The 19,645-nt window shown below is 39.2% G+C and overlaps 1 protein-coding gene across 2 annotated transcripts in view; it reads left to right on the forward strand.

Moving 5' to 3' along the window:
* Positions 1–13,237: 13,237 nt before the first annotated feature.
* The window catches only part of LOC311020488 (melanopsin-A-like), a 37,343-nt gene continuing 30,935 nt past the window's right edge, over positions 13,238–19,645 (forward strand). For both annotated transcript variants that reach the window (XM_084020536.1, XM_084020537.1), the window contains exons 1-2: positions 13,238–13,493; positions 18,435–18,658. In XM_084020536.1, coding sequence (XP_083876662.1) covers positions 18,479–18,658 — 180 coding nt within the window. In that variant the 5' untranslated portion in view covers positions 13,238–13,493; positions 18,435–18,478. The remainder of the gene's footprint in view (positions 13,494–18,434; positions 18,659–19,645) is intronic.

A 19,645-nucleotide genomic window follows, 5' to 3' on the forward strand; every position in this document is an offset into this window, starting at 1 on the left:
CCGCTGGGATTTGAACCCAGGATCTCCTGTTTACTAGACAGGTGCTTTAACCAACTAAGCCACAGCGCCTCTGTGAGAGCAATTTTCTCTGATGTTTCAATTGTTACTTTCTTCTAGTTGGTCCAAACTGTAGATGTTCCTGGGGTGTTTTATACGAGAAGAGAACAGCAAGCTGTGCTGCTGGGATTTGAACCCGTGACCTCCTGTTCATTAGAAAAACTGGAGTTCACTAAGCTTTGAATTTACTAATAATGTGACAAAATTAACATAATGAAATTCTGCAGGGATTTGAACTCAGGAACTGCTCTTGACAAGAAGGGCAGCCCAACCCACTACAATCATTTCTCAACATTGCAATTTCATCAGCTCCATTGTGCTCAATGAATTTTGTGCAAGAGATAGGTGTACATACCTGACATAATCATTTCAGTCAGAGAGGCACTGCTGGGATTTGAACCCAGGATCTCCTGTTTATAAGACAGGTGCTTTAACCAACTAAGCCACAGCACCTCTGTGAGATCAACTTTCTCTGATGTTTCAATTGTTACTTTTTCTAGTTGGTCCAAACTGTTAATATCACTTCGATTGACTCAAATTGTTTTTGGTTCAAAATGAAGAAAGAATATTTAAAGAAAAATAGTCAGTAAGCAAGTATCTTTGAGACACATGGTGGGTAAATAATGTCACAAAATTAACTGATATTGAAATGCTGCAGGGATTTGAACTCAGGAATTGCTGTTGACAAGACAGACACATTGTAAACATACATTTTCATTTCAATTTCATCACCTGGCTTCTTCTCTATGAGTTCAGGATGTTTCTGCTTTTCCATGGTAGACAAGTGTCATGTATTTGACATAAACACAGCAGACAGCAAGGTACCACTGGGATTCGAACCCAGGATCTCCTGTTTACAAGACAAGTGCTTTAACCAACTAAGCCACAGTGCCTCTGTGGGACCTGCTTTCTCTAAGAAAATTGAATTTACTAAGCCTTAAAATTACTAATATGTGACAAAATTAACATAATGAAATTCTGCAGGGATTTGAACACAGGAACTCCTGTTGACAAGGCAGGCAGCCCAACCTACTATAATCATTTATCTTAATTTGAGTTTCATCAGCTCTATTGTGCTCAATGAATTTTGGATATTTTGTGCTGCAGATATGTGTACACGCTTGACATATTCATTTCAGTGAGTGAGGCACCGCTGGGATTTGAACCCAGGATCTCCTGTTTACTAGACAGGTGCTTTAACCAACTAAGCCACAGCGCCTCTGTGAGAGCAATTTTCTCTGATGTTTCAATTGTTACTTTCTTCTAGTTGGTCCAAACTGTAGATGTTCCTGGGGTGTTTTATACGAGAAGAGAACAGCAAGCTGTGCTGCTGGGATTTGAACCCGTGACCTCCTGTTCATTAGAAAAACTGGAGTTCACTAAGCTTTGAATTTACTAATAATGTGACAAAATTAACATAATGAAATTCTGCAGGGATTTGAACTCAGGAACTGCTCTTGACAAGAAGGGCAGCCCAAGCCACTACAATCATTTCTCAACATTGCAATTTCATCAGCTCCATTGTGCTCAATGAATTTTGTGCAAGAGATAGGTGTACATACCTGAGATAATCATTTCAGTCAGAGAGGCACTGCTGGGATTTGAACCCAGGATCTCCTGTTTACAAGACAGGTGCTTTAACCAACTAAGCCACAGCACCTCTGTGAGATCAACTTTCTCTGATGTTTCAATTGTTACTTTTTCAAGTTGGTCCAAACTGTTAATATCACTTCGATTGACTCAAATTGTTTTTGGTTCAAAATGAAGAAAGAATATTTAAAGAAAAATAGTCAGTAAGCAAGTATCTTTGAGACACATGGTGGGTAAATAATGTCACGAAATTAACTGATATTGAAATGCTGCAGGGATTTGAACTCAGGAATTGCTGTTGACAAGACAGACACATTATAAACATACATTTTCATTTCAATTTCATCACCTGGCTTCTTCTCTATGAGTTCAGGATGTTTCTGCTTTTCCATGGTAGACAAGTGTCATGTATTTGACATAAACACAGCAGACAGCAAGGTACCACTGGGATTCGAACCCAGGATCTCCTGTTTACAAGACAAGTGCTTTAACCAACTAAGCCACAGTGCCTCTGTGGGACCTGCTTTCTCTAAGAAAATTGAATTTACTAAGCCTTAAAATTACTAATATGTGACAAAATTAACATAATGAAATTCTGCAGGGATTTGAACACAGGAACTCCTGTTGACAAGGCAGGCAGCCCAACCCACTATAATCATTTATCTTAATTTGAGTTTCATCAGCTCTATTGTGCTCAATGAATTTTGGATATTTTGTGCTGGAGATATGTGTACATGCCTGACATATTCATTTCAGTCAGTGAGGCACCGCTGGGATTTGAACCCAAGATCTCCTGTTTACAAGACAGGTGCTTTAACCAACTAAGCCACAGTGCCTCTGTGAGATTGACTTTCTCTGATGTTTGAATTGTTACTTTCTTCTAGTTGGTCCAAACTGTAGATGTCTCTGAGGTGTTTCATACAAGAAGAGAACAGCAAGCGGTGCTGCTGGGATTTGAACCCGTGACCTCCTGTTCATTAGAAACTTGAATTTAATAAGCTTTGAATTTACTAATAATGTGACAAAATGAACATAATGAAATTCTGCAGATATTTGACCTCAACCCAACCCACTAAAACAGTTCCTTTTCATTCCAGTTTCTTCAGCTCCATTGTGCTCAATGAATTCTGGATATTTTGTGCAGGAGATAGGTGTACATACTTGACATAATCATTTTTAGTCAGTGAGGCACTGCTGGGATTTGAACACAGGATCTCCTGTTTACTAGACAGGTGCTTTGACCAACTAAGCCACAGCGCCTCTGTGAGAGCAATTTTCTCTGATGTTTCAATTGTTACTTTCTTCTAGTTGGTCCAAACTGTAGATATTCCTGGGGTGTTTTATACGAGAAGAGAACAGCAAGCGGTGCTGCTGGGATTTGAACCCGTGACCTCCTGTTCATTAGAAACTGGAGTTCACTAAGCTTTGAATTTACGAATAATGTGACAAAATTAACATAATGAAATTCTGCAGGGATTTGAATTCAGGAACTGCTCTTGACAAAACAGGCAGCCCAACGAACTATAATCATTTCTCAACATTCCAATTTCATCAGCTCCATTGTGCTCAATGAATTTTCTGCAGGAGATAGGTGTACATACCTGACATAATCATTTCAGTCAGTGAGGCACTGCTGGGATTTGAACCCAGGATCTCCTGTTTACAAGACAGGTGCTTTAACCAACTAAGCCACAGCGCCTCTGTGAGAGCAACTTTCTCTGATGTTTCAATTGTTACTTTTTCTAGTTGGTCCAAACTGTTAATATCACTTCGATTGACTCAAATTGTTTTTGGTTCAAAATGAAGAAAGAATATTTAAAGAAAAATAGTCAGTAAGCAAGTATCTTTGAGACACCTGGTGGGTAAATAATGTCATGAAATTAACTGATATTGAAATGCTGCAGGGATTTGAACTCAGGAATTGCTGTTGACAAAACAGACCCATTATAAACATACACTTTCATTTCAATACCTGGCTTCTTCTCTATGAGTTCAGGATGTTTCTGCTTTTCCATGGTAGACAAGCATCATGTATTTGACATAAACACAGCAGACAGCGAGGTACCACTGGGATTCGTACACAGGATCTCCTGTTTACAAGACAGGTGCTTTAACCAACTAAGCCACAGTGCCTCAGTGGGACCTACTTTCTCTAAGAAAATTGAATTTACTAAGCCTTAAATTTACTAATATGTGACAAAATTAACATAATGAAATTCTGCAGGGATTTGAACACAGGAACTCCTGTTGACAAGGCAGGCAGCCCAACCCACTATAATCATTTATCTTAATTTGAGTTTCATCAGCTCTATTGTGCTCAATGAATTTTGGATATTTTGTGCTGAAGATATGTGTACACGCTTGACATATTCATTTCAGTCAGTGAGGCACCGCTGGGATTTGAACCCAGGATTTCCTGTTTACGAGACAGGTGCTTTAACCAACTAAGCCACAGTGCCTCTGTGAGATTGACTTTCTCTGATGTTTGAATTGTTACTTTCTTCTAGTTGGTCCAAACTGTAGATGTCTCTGAGGTGTTTCATACAAGAAGAGAACAGCAAGCGGTGCTGCTGGGATTTGAACCCGTGACCTCCTGTTCATTAGAAACTTGAATTTAAAAAGCTTTGAATTTACTAATAATGTGACAAAATTAACATAATGAAATTCTGCAGATATTTGAACTCAACCCAACCCACTAAAACAGTTCCTTTTCATTCCAGTTTCTTCAGCTCCATTGTGCTCAATGAATTTTGGATATTTTGTGCAGGAGATAGGTGTACATACTTGACATAATCATTTTTAGTCAGTGAGGCACCGCTGGGATTTGAACCCAGGATCTCCTGTTTACGAGACAGGTGCTTTAACCAACTAAGCCACAGCGCCTCTGTGAGAGCAATTTTCTCTGATGTTTCAATTGTTACTTTTTCTAGTTGGTCCAAACTGTAGATGTTCCTGGGGTGTTTTATACGAGAAGAGAACAGCGAGCGGTGCTGCTGGGATTTGAACCTGTGACCTGCTGTTCATTAGAAACTGGAGTTCACTAAGCTTTGAATTTACTAATAATGTGACAAAATTAACATAATGAAATTCTGCAGGGATTTGAACTCAGGAACTGCTCTTGAAAAGATAGGCAGCCCAATCCACTATAATCATTTCTCAACATTGCAATTTCATCCGCTCCATTGTGCTCAATGAATTTTGTGCAGGAGGTAGGTGTACATACCTGACATAATCATTTCAGTTAGTGAGGCACTGCTGGGATTTGAACCCAGGATCTCCTGTTTACTAGACAGGTGCTTTAACCAACTAAGCCACAGTGCCTCTGTGAGATCAACTTTCTCTGATGTTTCAATTGTTACTTTTTCTAGTTGGTCCAAACTGTTAATATCACTTCGATTGACTCAAATTGTTTTTGGTTCAAAATGAAGAAAGAATATTTAAAGAAAAATAGTCAGTAAGCAAGTATCTTTGAGCCACATGGTGGGTACATAATGTCACGAAATTAACTGATATTGAAATGCTGCAGGGATTTGAACTCAGGAATTGCTGTTGACAAGACAGACCCATTATAAACATACATTTTCATTTCAATTTCATCACCTGGCTTCTTCTCTATGAGTTCAGGATGTTTCCGCTTTTCCATGGTAGACAAGCGTCATGTATTTGACATAAACACAGCAGACAGCAAGGCACCACTGGGATTCGAACCTAGGATCTCCTGTTTACAAGACAGGTGCTTTAACCAACTAAGCTACAGTGCCTCTGTGGGACCTACTTTCTCTGAGAAAATTGAATTTACTAAGCCTTAAATTTACTTATATGTATATATATACAGTATATATATATATCGGACGGTGAAGACGTGTTGTCGTGTAGTAACTTTTTCAAAAAGGTTTGAGGGTTCACACTTGGGTTTAGATTACTATTAATTAGAAAGGCATAATAATGAGATATAGACGTCATAATTGGAGCTTGGAGGAGAACTGCTTCTTCTTCACATCAGAAGGGGTCAGCTGAGGTCGTTCAAGATAAATTAATTCATTTGAAAAGCTTTTGTTGAACAGCAGCAGGAAGTGTGTTTTTGGAATCATCAATGGACTTTGTGAGAAGGATCAGGTGAATCATTCCATGATTCTTTTTTTGTTGGGGCGGTAGGGGGGTCACTTTATCTACAGGTCTAATTTAACTCACTTTGGTTTTCTTTTACTTATTTTCAGTTGGGCTAAATATTATTTTCAACTTTTTGCCACCATGGTTCCCATCGTGTCTTTTGTGATAAAAAGGATAATTTCATTTATTTGTGGCTGCATCATATTTTGAACAGGTGCTGGGAGTAAATCATATAAAAACACACTGAAGGACAAGTTGTCAGCGTCCTACTTTCACCTGAACAGTGTGTGTTGTGAAACGTAGTCGGCCATAATGGATGAAGCTTTAATTCAATCAGTGACCCAGTTTAATACAGAACATAAGGTCGGCATCCCTGAATCTGTCGTCCTTTTAGCAAATGAACATTATAAAATGATGTGGGATTTGGGTCGAAGCTGCATCAAAGCAACTGTTGAGGACAAACTTTCAAACAATAATAATAACGAGCAGTGATGCACGGGCCCTCGCATACACGCACCTCGGTTAGTGCTACGACCGCCTTCAGTGTCGGACCGCCTGGCCTGGCCACCGCCATAGCGCGGGTCGTCCCCAGCCACCGCCACGTGGCCAGTCGTCCCCTGCCTGAATCGTCATGTTGATCACAATATCAGACGATTGAAGTCGTCACGCTCGACTGGGGTGCAAAGTCCCAGGACACTGAGCCTGATATGAAGGTAAAAACATGACATTTCATGTCCCCATTAGGTGGCACTCTGATTGTCAGTCAAAATTGCAGTGCAGACGCGTTGAGGGTCAGACTCTCATCAAACATCAAAAGATCGGACAATGGACACTGAAGTTATAACAGTTTAGAGTGTTGTGAAGCATGAAATTTGTCCATGTTTGTGGAGTCGTCCTGGCCATGCCCTTTGACTTATGTAAGACCTTTCGATGATTTTTAATTGTTGCTCTAGAACAGACTCACAAAGTTTGGTAGGAACCAGAGCAACCCTGTAGGAGGAGTTCGTTAAAATATACTGCATGAAAAAGACGAAAAATCGTTTAAATTGCACATAAAATGCAAAATGGCTGAGTTCCTGTTGGGTTTAGGGCATGGGTCCAAGAGGCTTTTTTGTACATCTCTACATGCTCTATGTACTTACAAAGTTTCATGCAGGTACATCAAAGTTAAAGGTGTTCAATCTCTTAAAAGTAGCCGTAAAAGTGTAAAAACATGATATTTACAGGAACCATCAGGTGGCGCTCTTACCTCAGGTCAATATTGCAGTGCAAATGTGTTCAGGGGGAGACTCTTATAAAACATGTCCTTTCGATGATTTTGGATCAGTCTCAGCCAGTTTGGCAGGAATCGGATCAATGCTGTAGGAGGAGTTCGTTAAAATACAAACCCTACAATTGGAAAAATTGAAAAAATGGCCTAAAATGGCTGATTAACTGTAGCACTCCTGATATATATAAACATTCTTTAATTTAAATAGATTTACATTTCACTGTAATTAATTTCCTTCACAGATAACTCAAAGTGGGCTCAATATTGACTCAAAATCTCTCTTTTCTTTAGCAGCAGGTCTTTTATGGAAAGATGGAGACTGTTGTGCCAGCTGACCCCACCATCAGTGATGATGAGGGCTCCGAGGAGGAAGACGATGATGAATGACATGGCCCCTCTGCCAAGAGGAGGAAGTGCGTGTGGCCTTCAGTGGAGGTGCTCATTGAGGAGGAGGAGTCAGCACCACAAGTCTAGAGGCCCACCAACAACAGCAAGCCAGCAGCCAGGAAAACCACCTGGGGAAGGTTGACCTGCTGGTGCACCTCTACCGAACCCCCTTGAAATCCAATAGGTGGTACATGCGGTTGTTCGCATATGCAATTGATGTCAGATGCATGTTACTTGTGCATGTTTGTGTATGCTTGTTGCATGTGTTATTTATGTTATTAATGTTCCATAAAACAATTAATGTTCCTTTAAATGTATGTGGTTTTGTTATATTTTTTATTAATAGGAAACTTTCATGAAACAACATGTCCTGTTTCCAGATTTACTGCTTTTTCTCTTTTAATAATTGTAATGTATAGAATAAAAAAATAAAAGTTTGGACAAACATGACTGTGTCACTTTGGACTCTGGATAATTGTGATGGTACTTCTGATTATTTTCACAACTCTTACAATCCAAATAATCAATTAATGGATAAAATAACCAGATCTACATGTAATGAAAAATAATCACAAGTTAATGATCTCAAAATGAGCTCCACCTCAACCAACATCCTGCTTTTACATGTATAGTTACATGAATAATAATCAAATCATCAATAATAGTGTAAGCGTCACAGGGGACATTTCACTACTTTAAATACTTGAACTACATTTTCCTGATAATATTTTTACCAAAGTAACATTTTCAATGCAGGAAATGTACTTGTATCTCTCACAGTGTGGATCTGAATACTTCCTCCATCACTGACAATGAGGTTATGATTGCAAGGTGACACTGTCATTGTATGTCCGTGTATGATGAGTTTATGTTGTGTTTTCTTCAGAGGGCTGATGACTGGTGTGTGTGTGTGTGTGTGTGTGTGTGTGTGTGTGCGGTTGTTTTCATGATTTTTTATTGTATTGTCTCCTTGCTTTTGTCAGGAAGCTCCCATTAGCACTTAGTGCTCTCCTCAGCTGAACAGAAGCTGCAGCACCTTCAAGAACAAGACAATATGAAACAGCCTTCGGAGGAAAATTGTGGCAAAGAAAAGACCCTAACTGCAGTGGAGAGAAAAAAAATCTTTGAATTGTCTTTTGTTCACGGTACACTGCAGGCTGCACTGCTGTACTTCTACAGTGAGTTTGAAAACAAACCCAGGACTCCATCACTGACCCCTCAAGTCAAAATATATCCCCCCGAGACTCAACCCTTAAGTAATAACCCATTCACGCACCAGCCTGTGGTTACCATAGCAATGGTATCTGTGGTTTGATAACAATGTTTAAGCAACTACTTTGTAATGTCCGATGTTAGAGTGGCTCATGTATCTGTTTACAGTACAGTGATGTAAAGTACAAATAAGTACATAATAGTGCCCAAAGTGCCCAATAATGAGGTCATGTGAAAGTCAGGCTTCAGACGGTTGTTTCCAAAGATTTTTCTACTCTGGCTACATGCTGACGTCAGATTGTGGTGGAATGCTGCAGGCAAAGAGCCCACCAAATAATGGCACAGCGACCCCCTCATCTGCTTGATTTCCGATGGCGAGGCTGATGTCAATCAGATCAAATTACAAACATGGACACTGGATTACATGCTTTGTTTCCTGTCAATCTCAGTGAGTGAAAGTGACTGGAATCAAGCTGGATGGCAGACTCAGCCACTAACAATGAGAACTGCTACATGGAGAGGTCATCACTGAATGTCAATATAATGGAATTAAACCAGAAATAGGATCAGAAATGGGGTGGCAGAAGTATTCTGATGATTTTACTGAAGTAAATGCAACAATACCACATTGTGAAAATACTCCACTCCATGTAAAGCCCTGCGTTACAAACCTTACTTCAATAAAAGTTGTACTTAAATAACAGTATGACCATTTTATCAGCAGGACCGCTACATATTCAACTTTTCATGAATTCATACAGCCCTGTTTTTAGCTTTGTGACAATAGATGAACCAAGAGGGGTTCTCACAAACATTCAACATCAACACATCTGGAGAAACATGGTTTTCACTGGAGAGGAAGCAAATAAAAACAATTGTAATCTTAAAAGTAATTTAAACTATCAGATATATGTAGTAAAAGTACAATATTTACCTCTGAGGTGTAGGGTAGTAGAGAGTAGCATACAAAGGAAATATCAAGTAAAGTAAAAGTACCTGGAATTTTTATACAGTATGCGAAGAAATTTAGTTTGTTACATTCCACTACTGCTTACAACTTTAACCTGGTTATAATTCAACTTTAAATCAAAGACGCTATCCTAAATTAAGTGTTCACCTTCTGATGAGCTGTTGATTGGGGCGATCACATGCACACACACACACACACACACACACACACACACACACACACAGGACTTCAGCTTAATTGACGGCCGACACAGAAACAGCAGGCGTGACGCCAGTGCTTCATCCATTCTGATTGGCTAAGCCGACCACAGCAAGTACATCTGTTATCTGTCAACTAGTGTGATATCTATGACATCTAATAAAAACATGAATTAACAGCCAAGTTATATAACTCAAACGTCCACAAACCAACACCTGATATTTTAATTATTTGATTTGAGCCCTTTTGTTCGTAGTAATTGGCTTCACTGCCTAATTGTCCCTCATTGTTTGTCCTGCTGTTACAAAAATGATTGTTGCAAAGTTAACACATTTTTCCTTTTAATACTTTGTTGCTATTTTTCTGACCTTATTAAAACCATAAAGTTGAAACAAAATGACCTGCATGCATCAAATACAGTTTGGCCACTGTTTCGCGTCACCTTTCAACTAACTCCAATATCAACACACCGTGCCCTTAATACACACTCAGGGCAACTCATGTAGCATAAACTGCAAAGTAGTCCACATGCAGGCAGTTCGCTGGTTTTAGCTGGTTTAAAGTTTCATATTCGGTTAAAACAGATCCTCATTATTTTCCATGAAGTTTGCCAGTGATGCGATGTAGTCACGGTGCATTTGATGTGGAGCGAGCAATGTGCCCGACTCCATTTAAAAATAACTTTTTCTATGCTTGACTGCTTGCTGGTTGCTGACAGAAAATAATCAGCAACCAGCTATAAAAGTAATGTATTTTCTTCTTCTTTTTAAGTTAATATTTAGAAAGTCCACTGAAATGTTTTAAGATATTGTGAGTGAGGGTTTAATTTCATTTTGATGTTAACGTCATTTCAAGACAGTAGTCATTCATAGAAACATAGTTGTCTACTATAAACTATGAGATTATCGTTCACTCAGCCATGAGCTAGCCTGTAGGCTACGGCAAGCTCTCATTGACTAACATGCACTAAAAAGCACATGCCACCAACCCAGCTATGTCAACAATGTAAGGTGAAGCTCAGATAACAACACACACAGAGGGAGAGTGGCTTCTTTCTCTCCTCAGGCAGACGTTACTCCACTACATCTAGCTAATAGTTGTTTGCTGCTAATGCTCTAAATGTCCTACATTGGTTCTTGTCAGAACAGAAATCCATAGTGTAGATAAGCATTGTATGTCAACCCTTCCTTTGAAAGAGAAAATTAGGAAAAGTCATGAATAGTGAAAGGGATTTGTGAGGATTATTTTTGTCCTTCTGAACTGAAGAAGGGGTCAGTTTTTTGTGATTAATTAAATACTTTCCAGGCGCATGCACGCATGCACAGGCACACACACATGCACACACACACACACACACACACACACACACACACACACACACACACACACACACACACACACACACACACACACACCTGCTGCTTCCTGAATCATCTGCCAATCAAGCAGAAGTCCTGAGAGACAGACAGACACCAGACACCTGATCTCTTGAAATATTTCTTTATTGAGATAATGACATTTATTTACATTCACCCCCATTTGTCAATATTACAACACATAACATAAATTATCAAATTTAACCAGAGCTAAAAGGGGAATTAATAATGTTCATTGTCCAATTGTTCAATGTATTCAATTGGTGCGTAGATAGATAGATGGAGGGTCACGGTACTGAAGTACAGAAGAGAGTAAATATACTTAGTTACTTTCCACCGCTGGTTTATACAGTCCAAAAGAAAGCTGACTGTGTGACAAAACAGCTGAAGTTTGTTCTTCCAGCTGATTGTATATTTAGGTCAAGAGCTGATCAAATAGATTGAACAAACATGATCTGCACTCTGGATTATAACTACGTCTTCACTAAATGCAATCAAACGTTTTGACCTGAAACATTTGGTTGTTTTTCATGTTTAAGCACAAACCAAAGGACAAAAAGGACAGAAGGTAAATGATTTGCTTCACTTGTGTTTAGGCCTTAAGAACAGATAAAACTACATGAAATATTATTACAGGATAAGATGCTTAACTCAACACACAACGACATAAAGATTCTCTGCAACATACAAAAGGTGTTAGATATTTTGATAAAATCATCCTCATTATTGAACTACGGTGCAGTTGTGATGTTGTAACGTTTAGTTTAACAGTTTTACAAGATTAATCTTCCATTTCTGTTCGTAGAAGCTTTGAGGAACAAGTTACCTGTTAATTCCAGCGTCTTATAATGTAGGCGTTATTGTGCCCTTGCTATGAAACAGGAACCTGTTCTTATTTAATTATGCACACATGTTGATACTACGCTTCCAGTTTCTTTTACCAATGACTGGTGATTTTTTATAATATTCTTATTCACCTGTTGCCCAGGGGCATCTTTGTCTCTTTCTTCCCTTTCAGTTGTCAGTCGAGTCGAAACCCTCCATACAAATTAACGTTCATCACAAACCTTTCAACAGTAGTGTATATGAATGTGTATATATACTATAGTATATACTGTACCTTGTTTCCTGGGTGTTCCAGGGTTAATGCCGTCTTGAGCTCAGAGTGAAACATCTCCATTGTGTATCTACTGTGTAGAGTCTATAGACTGTTGTCGGCATCATTCTAACGTATTCAGTTCAGCTTTCTATTCAAACTGAGACACGACCTTCAAGCGTGAACCCTCATGTCTCTGTGTGGTTTCCTCCTGCCTGTCAATCATGCAGTGTCCTACGTTCATCTCCATCAGTTTAACCGGTGATTATATGGATGCAGGCGATGAAACACACACACACACACACACACACTTGATTGTAATTATTCTTCAGTGGGTTGATGTTGAAAGCAGTAGTTGAAACTAAAAGTCTTCACCTCCGTTTGACTGTATGTTTTTACTTTTGCTTCTTTTTCAAAAAAGGTATAGAGTTTATGACACTCTAAGAAAGTACTTCAGTTAATGTACTTTCCGCTACTGTTTTTTGGGGCAGTACAAAAGTAAACAACAGCACCCATCATGAGCTCAGTAACGTCTCTTCACTTTGTCAGATTTGGGCATCCAAATCAATTTTATGTGATTTCACTTTGATCTCTGTCATCCATTAAAGTGATGAGAGCCAAGATTCTCAGAGTTCACAGTTTAACACACACACACACACACACACGCACACACACACACACACACACACACACTCAGTGTAATCATGCGTTCATCGGTGAGAGCCTCTGTCCTTGTCTCGTAGTTTGCATTAGGGTCAGCAGATAATCAAGGTAATGACTTTTCATCAGGGCGCTGAACTAAAGACCCAGATAGCCCACAGACATAATGTGTGTGTGGTTCTGTCTCCCTTATAAACAAGTCTACCTGTGTGCGTCTGTTATTTAATCCTCTCACCTGCTCCCTGCAGCAAACACACAGATTTTCTCAATTAATCCATCAGGACTCGGTTTTGGGCTACAGGAGTCGACGACCACACGTCAGTCAGGGAGCTTTGAGGGTTTCTTGTAGGTTTAGACGACCCAGACTTAGAGACCAGGGGCTTGGAAAGTGAACAGGAGAGTGTTTCCCTCAGTCCATCAGAACTGAAGGCAAGCGTTTTTACCCATCATCCCCCAGAGGGTCACCAAGAGTTCGGCTGCAAATTCTCTTCCCAGCTTCGTTGGACTTGAATGCGATTCTGATCCAGCTGCTGGATTTTCACTTTCATCTCATCAAGACTCATTCAGGTGCAGTGAAAGTCCCTCTCTAATGGTCTCATGATATACTGATTTATTTTGGGCATGTGAAGTGTTCAGATCATATTTGGATTTGAATTCAAAGCAAACGGTGGAATGGAAATCTTTGTCCCATCAGCTAAAGAATGAATGTAATTGTGTATATAACATATTGAAGCATGCCATTAAATGTTTAGTTTTGTTCGTTTCAGTCTTTTTGTTATTGTTGTTTTTCAGTATGTGATGCATTTCTTAGATAGCCAAGACGGCATGAAATAAGTGAACAGAAAGATGTGGGACCGCAAAACCCTCCAACTGATTTGAACCAAGGGTTTTAATAGTCAGCACCTTGTACGTGTCGTCGTTTTTAACACATTTACAGTCTGTCAGCGGTGTAGGTCCGGTTCATATGTCAGAGCTGCAGTTAACACTCATGTCCATTATCAGCTCATTTAGTGTCCAAAATAACGACCAAAAGCATTTCCTCAGGCTGCAAACAAAGAAACAAAGAAAAGCAAGAAATTCGAGATGGAGACACAAGTTGATGTTTGGAGGTTTTATTGGAGGATTGAACCTTTTCTGATTATTGAAAAACCTCAGTTGATTTTGATAAAGTTATATACACACCTGAACGAACAGTTAAATATGCATATTTTGTTTTTGCAGTAGTGGAACATTGACTCCAGCATTGTACTTTAGCACAATGTAATACATTTGATTTCTAGTGTACTGTATGCTGATTTCTACTTCTATTCCATTACATCTCAGAAACAATATTGTACTTTTTAATAACTGAAGTTACACATTCAGATTGATAATAGAAAATATAAATGAACGAATATGATGCATTATTGTAGATTAAACTTCCCAGCAGTAAATTATTAATTTAACTGAGCTCCACCTTGACCACATTGAACACATTAATGCATCTATAGATATAATCAGTACAGTTTATTTTTTTTGTAAAAGCACATTTTCTGAAACTAGGGCCTTCTTTGTCGAAACTCTGACAAAAACAAAAAATACAAAATATTTACAACACAACAGCTATTTCCACGTGCCAACTGCATGCTGCCATTCTGAGTATAAAACACTTATCTAGAATCTTTGGCATTTTAATTGGAAGCATGCAGAGTCTATGAACACAACGTGTTGTGCTCACCGAAGAGAAAACCTGAATCCTTCTATATCAATGGCAGTGTTTACACAGGCTATTATTTTTGAATGATGTGTTTAATGTCCTTGTGGAGTTATTTCCAACAAAAAAAATATCAAACTTGGTGTAAAGCAGACAATGTTTAGGTCAAATGAGTGAGTGTGGTATTAATCATTTTGCCACAATTCCCTTTTTTTCTGGCTGGGAATTGCAAAACAAACAGCATATATTATTCTGAATTAGTCGATATAAGATAAGGAGTACTTTTACTGTTGGTAGTACATTTTGATGCTAATTGCCAGGTTTTAAAAATACATACTTTTTACTTAAGTACATAAAATACACAAATTGAGACACTTTGAACTTTGACTCTCTTTGACATATATATACTGTATGCTGGGCAGAGGATTGTGGCTCAGAATAGCCAGAAAAAGAATGCTGCAAAATGTATGTTATTTTTGACCTACTGTATTGGGACATACTAAATACCATCTGGAACACAAAATAGCAGAATACTTTCAGAATAGTATACTTACTAAAGTAAAAGATTGGAGTACTTCTTTGGACACTTTTGGATCTTCAGTAAAACTTAAAATGCAGTCTGGTTCAAAGGGTGGATGCATAAAACTAATTTAATATAATTACCAAACATGTCTTTAAATCTCACAAGATGTCAAAAAGATATAATTGTGCTCATCAGGCAAATGTTGGAGAACATGAATGAATGTGTCCTTAAATCCATGAGCTGTTCGGTCAGGAAATGATAAATGAGGTAATTAAATTAATGTTAATATACAAACAGCCCACTATAGACAGAACATTAACAATATAAATGTTGACGGAGTGATCATAAAAAGCTTATTTGATTTACTGAACAAAGTCTATACCAATAAAAAGATAACGACTGATTGTCTTCAAAAATTTGAATGTGAGTGTGCTTTCAGAACAGAACTATCAAACACAACAGCTTTATTAACTCCTGTTGCCTTCAGTATTTTCTTCATTTTTGAGGTGTGAAACTCTCTGAAGCCCCTCAGGCTGTATTTTAATCCTCCAGTCTGCTTCATTACTCCATGTTTAAATTACTGACTCATAAAGATAAGGGATAAAAGCAGTTCTCCCTCATGTGGGCTCCCTCTGACAGTCAACAGATAACGGACACTTCTGATCACTTTTATTTTCTTAAAGGGGATGTTAGAGTCTGACATAATGAAAATTTGTGAAGAGAGATTTTCAACTTGGTGTGGCATGTGGCTGCAGCTCTTTCCTCATTGGGAACAATTGAAAAAAGGCATTATGTGCTGTTAACGTAGCCTGGGGTCTCTATGACACTCTCAGAGATGAGCAAAGGGCTACAGATGTCCCGTAAACTCACTCCTTTCTCACGCCAAACCTCCAGATTTGGTACTTTTTCAACACATGAACACCACAACACCTGAAGGGAATTTACTGTGAGGCAATGGTCAGGAACAGGCCTGCATGTTGACAACAAGAAGAAAGGAAGAACAAATCCAAAAGGGGCGTGACACGGGAGCAGGTACAGGAACAGATCACATTCAGGAGGCTGGAAAGCAAAAAGCAACTTTGATGATGAAAAGGAGATGGTATAAATACTGAGGAGGGTAATTTGCAGATGAGTTAGTTGGCCGGGATAGGCAGAAAAGTCTGAGGGCATCAGGTGGACAGATGGAGAACAGCAGGTTTCAGATCACGATAAAAAAAATCAACAACTCACAGTTGATCACGGTGAATTTCCATTATCGGAATAATTGTAAATATTGTCACAAGAGTATTGAAACAGCTATCTACCTTGCTATCATGGTTCCAAGTCTAAAATAGAGCTGATCTACGGGATACAAAATAAACAAGACTTCATTGTTTGTTGATTGCTCTATTGGTGTCCCGCAAGGCTCAATTCTAGGACCTCTTCTATCCAGCTTATATGTGAACGACCTGCCACTGTTATGCCCTGAAATTGAAACGTATATGCGGATGACAATGTCATTTTTGCACATGGTAAAGACAGAGACGTAGTCACAGCTAACATCAGCAATGGCCAAAATTTCTAATTGGCTCTCAGAGTCTTGCCTGACACAACGTGAGTAAAACCGCTTGTTTGTACTTTTATATAAGGAAAAATGGAAGAATAACCAGATATTATTGTGAGGGATGAAAGGATTCAGACTGTTTCACATTTGAAATATCTGGGAATTCTTATTGACTGCAGCTATTCTTTAAGAATTATATGAAGCAGGTTTGTAACATTGTAAAATTAAATCTAAGGAACTTTAGGTTTATCCGAAACCAGCTACCCTTAGCTGCCGCAAAACTGTACATGCACTTCATGATTTTTCACACACATGCTGGAAAAACAACACTTGCTCCACTGCAAACGCTTTACAAACAAACTGTCAAGGCACTGGACAAAAAGCCGTCAAGTTACCATCATTGCAACATCATTCAGAAGCATAATCTCCTGAACTTTGACAGTCTTGTGTATCCGTTGTGTAGTCCGGGTTCTGTGTGGAGTTTGCATGTTCTCCCAGTGTTAGTGTGGGTTCTCTCTGGGTTCTCCGGCTTCCTGTCAAAGTCCAAACACATGCAGGATGGGGAGAGGTTAATTGGTGACTCTAAAATGTCTCGTAGGTGTGAATGTGAGTGCCCGCTCTGTCAGCCCTGTGATAGCTGACAACCTGTCCAGGTACCCTGAACAGAATAAACTGTGTGAATGAATGGATGGATGGATGGATGGATGGATGGATGGATGGATGGATGGATGGATGGATGGATGAATGGGTGAACGGTTTGCACTAGTTTGCACAGGTTTGCACAGAAAAAGCTGTCTTATCTGTGACACAATAACAAATATTTGTTAAACAAAATGTATCGTGATTCCATATGTTTACATGTCAATTTAAGTGTTTTAAGCAAGTTTAGGTGATTATCGGGATAATATTGTGAATCGCAATTATTTTGACCAGAATAATAATACAATTTTCGTCTCATTCCTAGTGGCAAGTGTGTGGATACAGTAGAGCAGACTAAGTGAAATAAAAACAAGGCCTGTTGCTGTATTGATTTTGCTCCTGTGACAAGTCTGCATGAGTGATATTGGAACCTTTAACTGCGAGCTGTGTTTCCCGTATACTCGCATGAAGCACAGCGTGTACATTTACTCTGTTGAGAGTTAAGAGACTGAAGGGTTTATCATGAAACTCTCGGACTGGACCGAGATGTTTTTCTTTGGCAAATAGAATCAAACTTTCTGTAGTCAGTAATGTATGTTGTTGTCAGATAAAAAAATGTTGGCATTGAATGTTACAAAATGTCCTTGATCTTAATCCAGCGTTTGAATAATGGTTTAATAATGAAAAACAGAGAGGTGATTCCGGGCTAATCATTTATCAACGGTGGAAGAAGTACTCAGATCTTTTGGTTTTACTTAAAGTACCAAAAGTAAAAGTAAAGCCTTCACATTATGCCCATTTGACAATAATAACATGCATTAATATGTTCATCACTTTAATGTTGCAGTTGGTTGAGGTGGAAGTCACTTTAGTGCATATAGCTACATAATTTATTTGTTTATCAAATAGCTGAGCTGATTGTGTAAAGCAGCTACCTCAAAATGATTTTGTCACTGTGTCAAAGGTTAGTTAGTGTCACCATAATATTGTGTTTTAATGTGATGCCCTTTTGTTTCCACCTGCTGAACATCCGCTGATCTCTCTCTCTCTCTCTCTCTCTCTCTCTCTCTCTCTCTCTCTCTCTCTCTCTCTCTCCTCTTCCTCCTCCAGACAGACCGCGTGAGGAGGAGAGAGGAAGAGGAGGCGGAGGGGGGATGAACGGCAACGCGCGGCAAAGCATCATCTCGTGCAGCGACCACGAGGCGAACTGCACGGCGGCGCGCTACACGGAGAACCTGGCGCTGTCGGCGGCATCCGCGGGGAGCGGCAACGGCTCGGTGGTGGATGCGTACCGGCCCGTGGAGCTCCAGCCTCCCATCTCGGCCGCCCCAACGGTGAGGAACTTTCCCGTTGGTTCTTTTGGGCTTTTGAAATGCATCATTTGTGTTCATAGTTTGCAACTGAACTTCATAGAAACCACCAGTAATGTAATATTTGCACGCTTTTCTTGACAAATATCAATGTAGAATTCAATGTTGTTAAAAAATATTACCCTCTCGCGCGATGGATGTGGCAGCGAAATGACGAAATAACTCCTGTTAAGTTTTATTTAGAAAAGCTCCAATGGTGAGTTACATATCACCGAATTGAGTAATTAGACATATTAATCGAAAAATAATCCGATTTTATATGCCATGTTCCTACTATTGCCAGTGAGCAAGTCAGTATTAAATGCACATTTTGATGCACAGAGTTCGGTGCCACCTCCAACAAGATTATTGTTCAAAATGTAGCTTCTTTCATAAATTGTTGTCATATTATCAATATCATCAATATTGACACCAGGTCATAGGGCTACTTATTTATCAGATAAAATGACCTAATTCACTTTGGCAGCAGAGGATAAAAACAAGACATTTACACATCAAAAATACAAATACACAATAAACAGAGAGATTTCATTTGGATTGATAGTTTGAATATGACTATAATTTCAGTTAATGATGATATTTGAAATAAAACATTTCAGTTAGTGTTCTAAATACTGTGTGTGCGTGACATTGATTCCTGCAGATGTCACAGATTTCAATTGGTCTGTTTTTTCAATTAGCTATTGAGGATACCTTGACAGAGACGGGGGAGAGAGAGAGGCTTACGGGGGGGGGGATGTGCTGACTGCACATGTGAAAGCATCAGCGTGAAATGCATGAATGCAACTTTCCTCCTCTGAGGGGTTCGCTTGGTTCATCAGACAAACTGCTGCCTGGCCTTCATGTGAACACTTTACACTCGGCTGCACAAGACAAGTCTTAGTTTGTGTCTGAAGCTACATCAGTCTGATGTGAACGCTGTGGAGGCTGCTGCTGCTTCTGCTGTGTGGT

Source organism: Eutrigla gurnardus (genome assembly GCF_963514095.1).
Source record: "Eutrigla gurnardus genome assembly, chromosome: 11".
Lineage (NCBI taxonomy): Eukaryota > Metazoa > Chordata > Actinopteri > Perciformes > Triglidae > Eutrigla > Eutrigla gurnardus.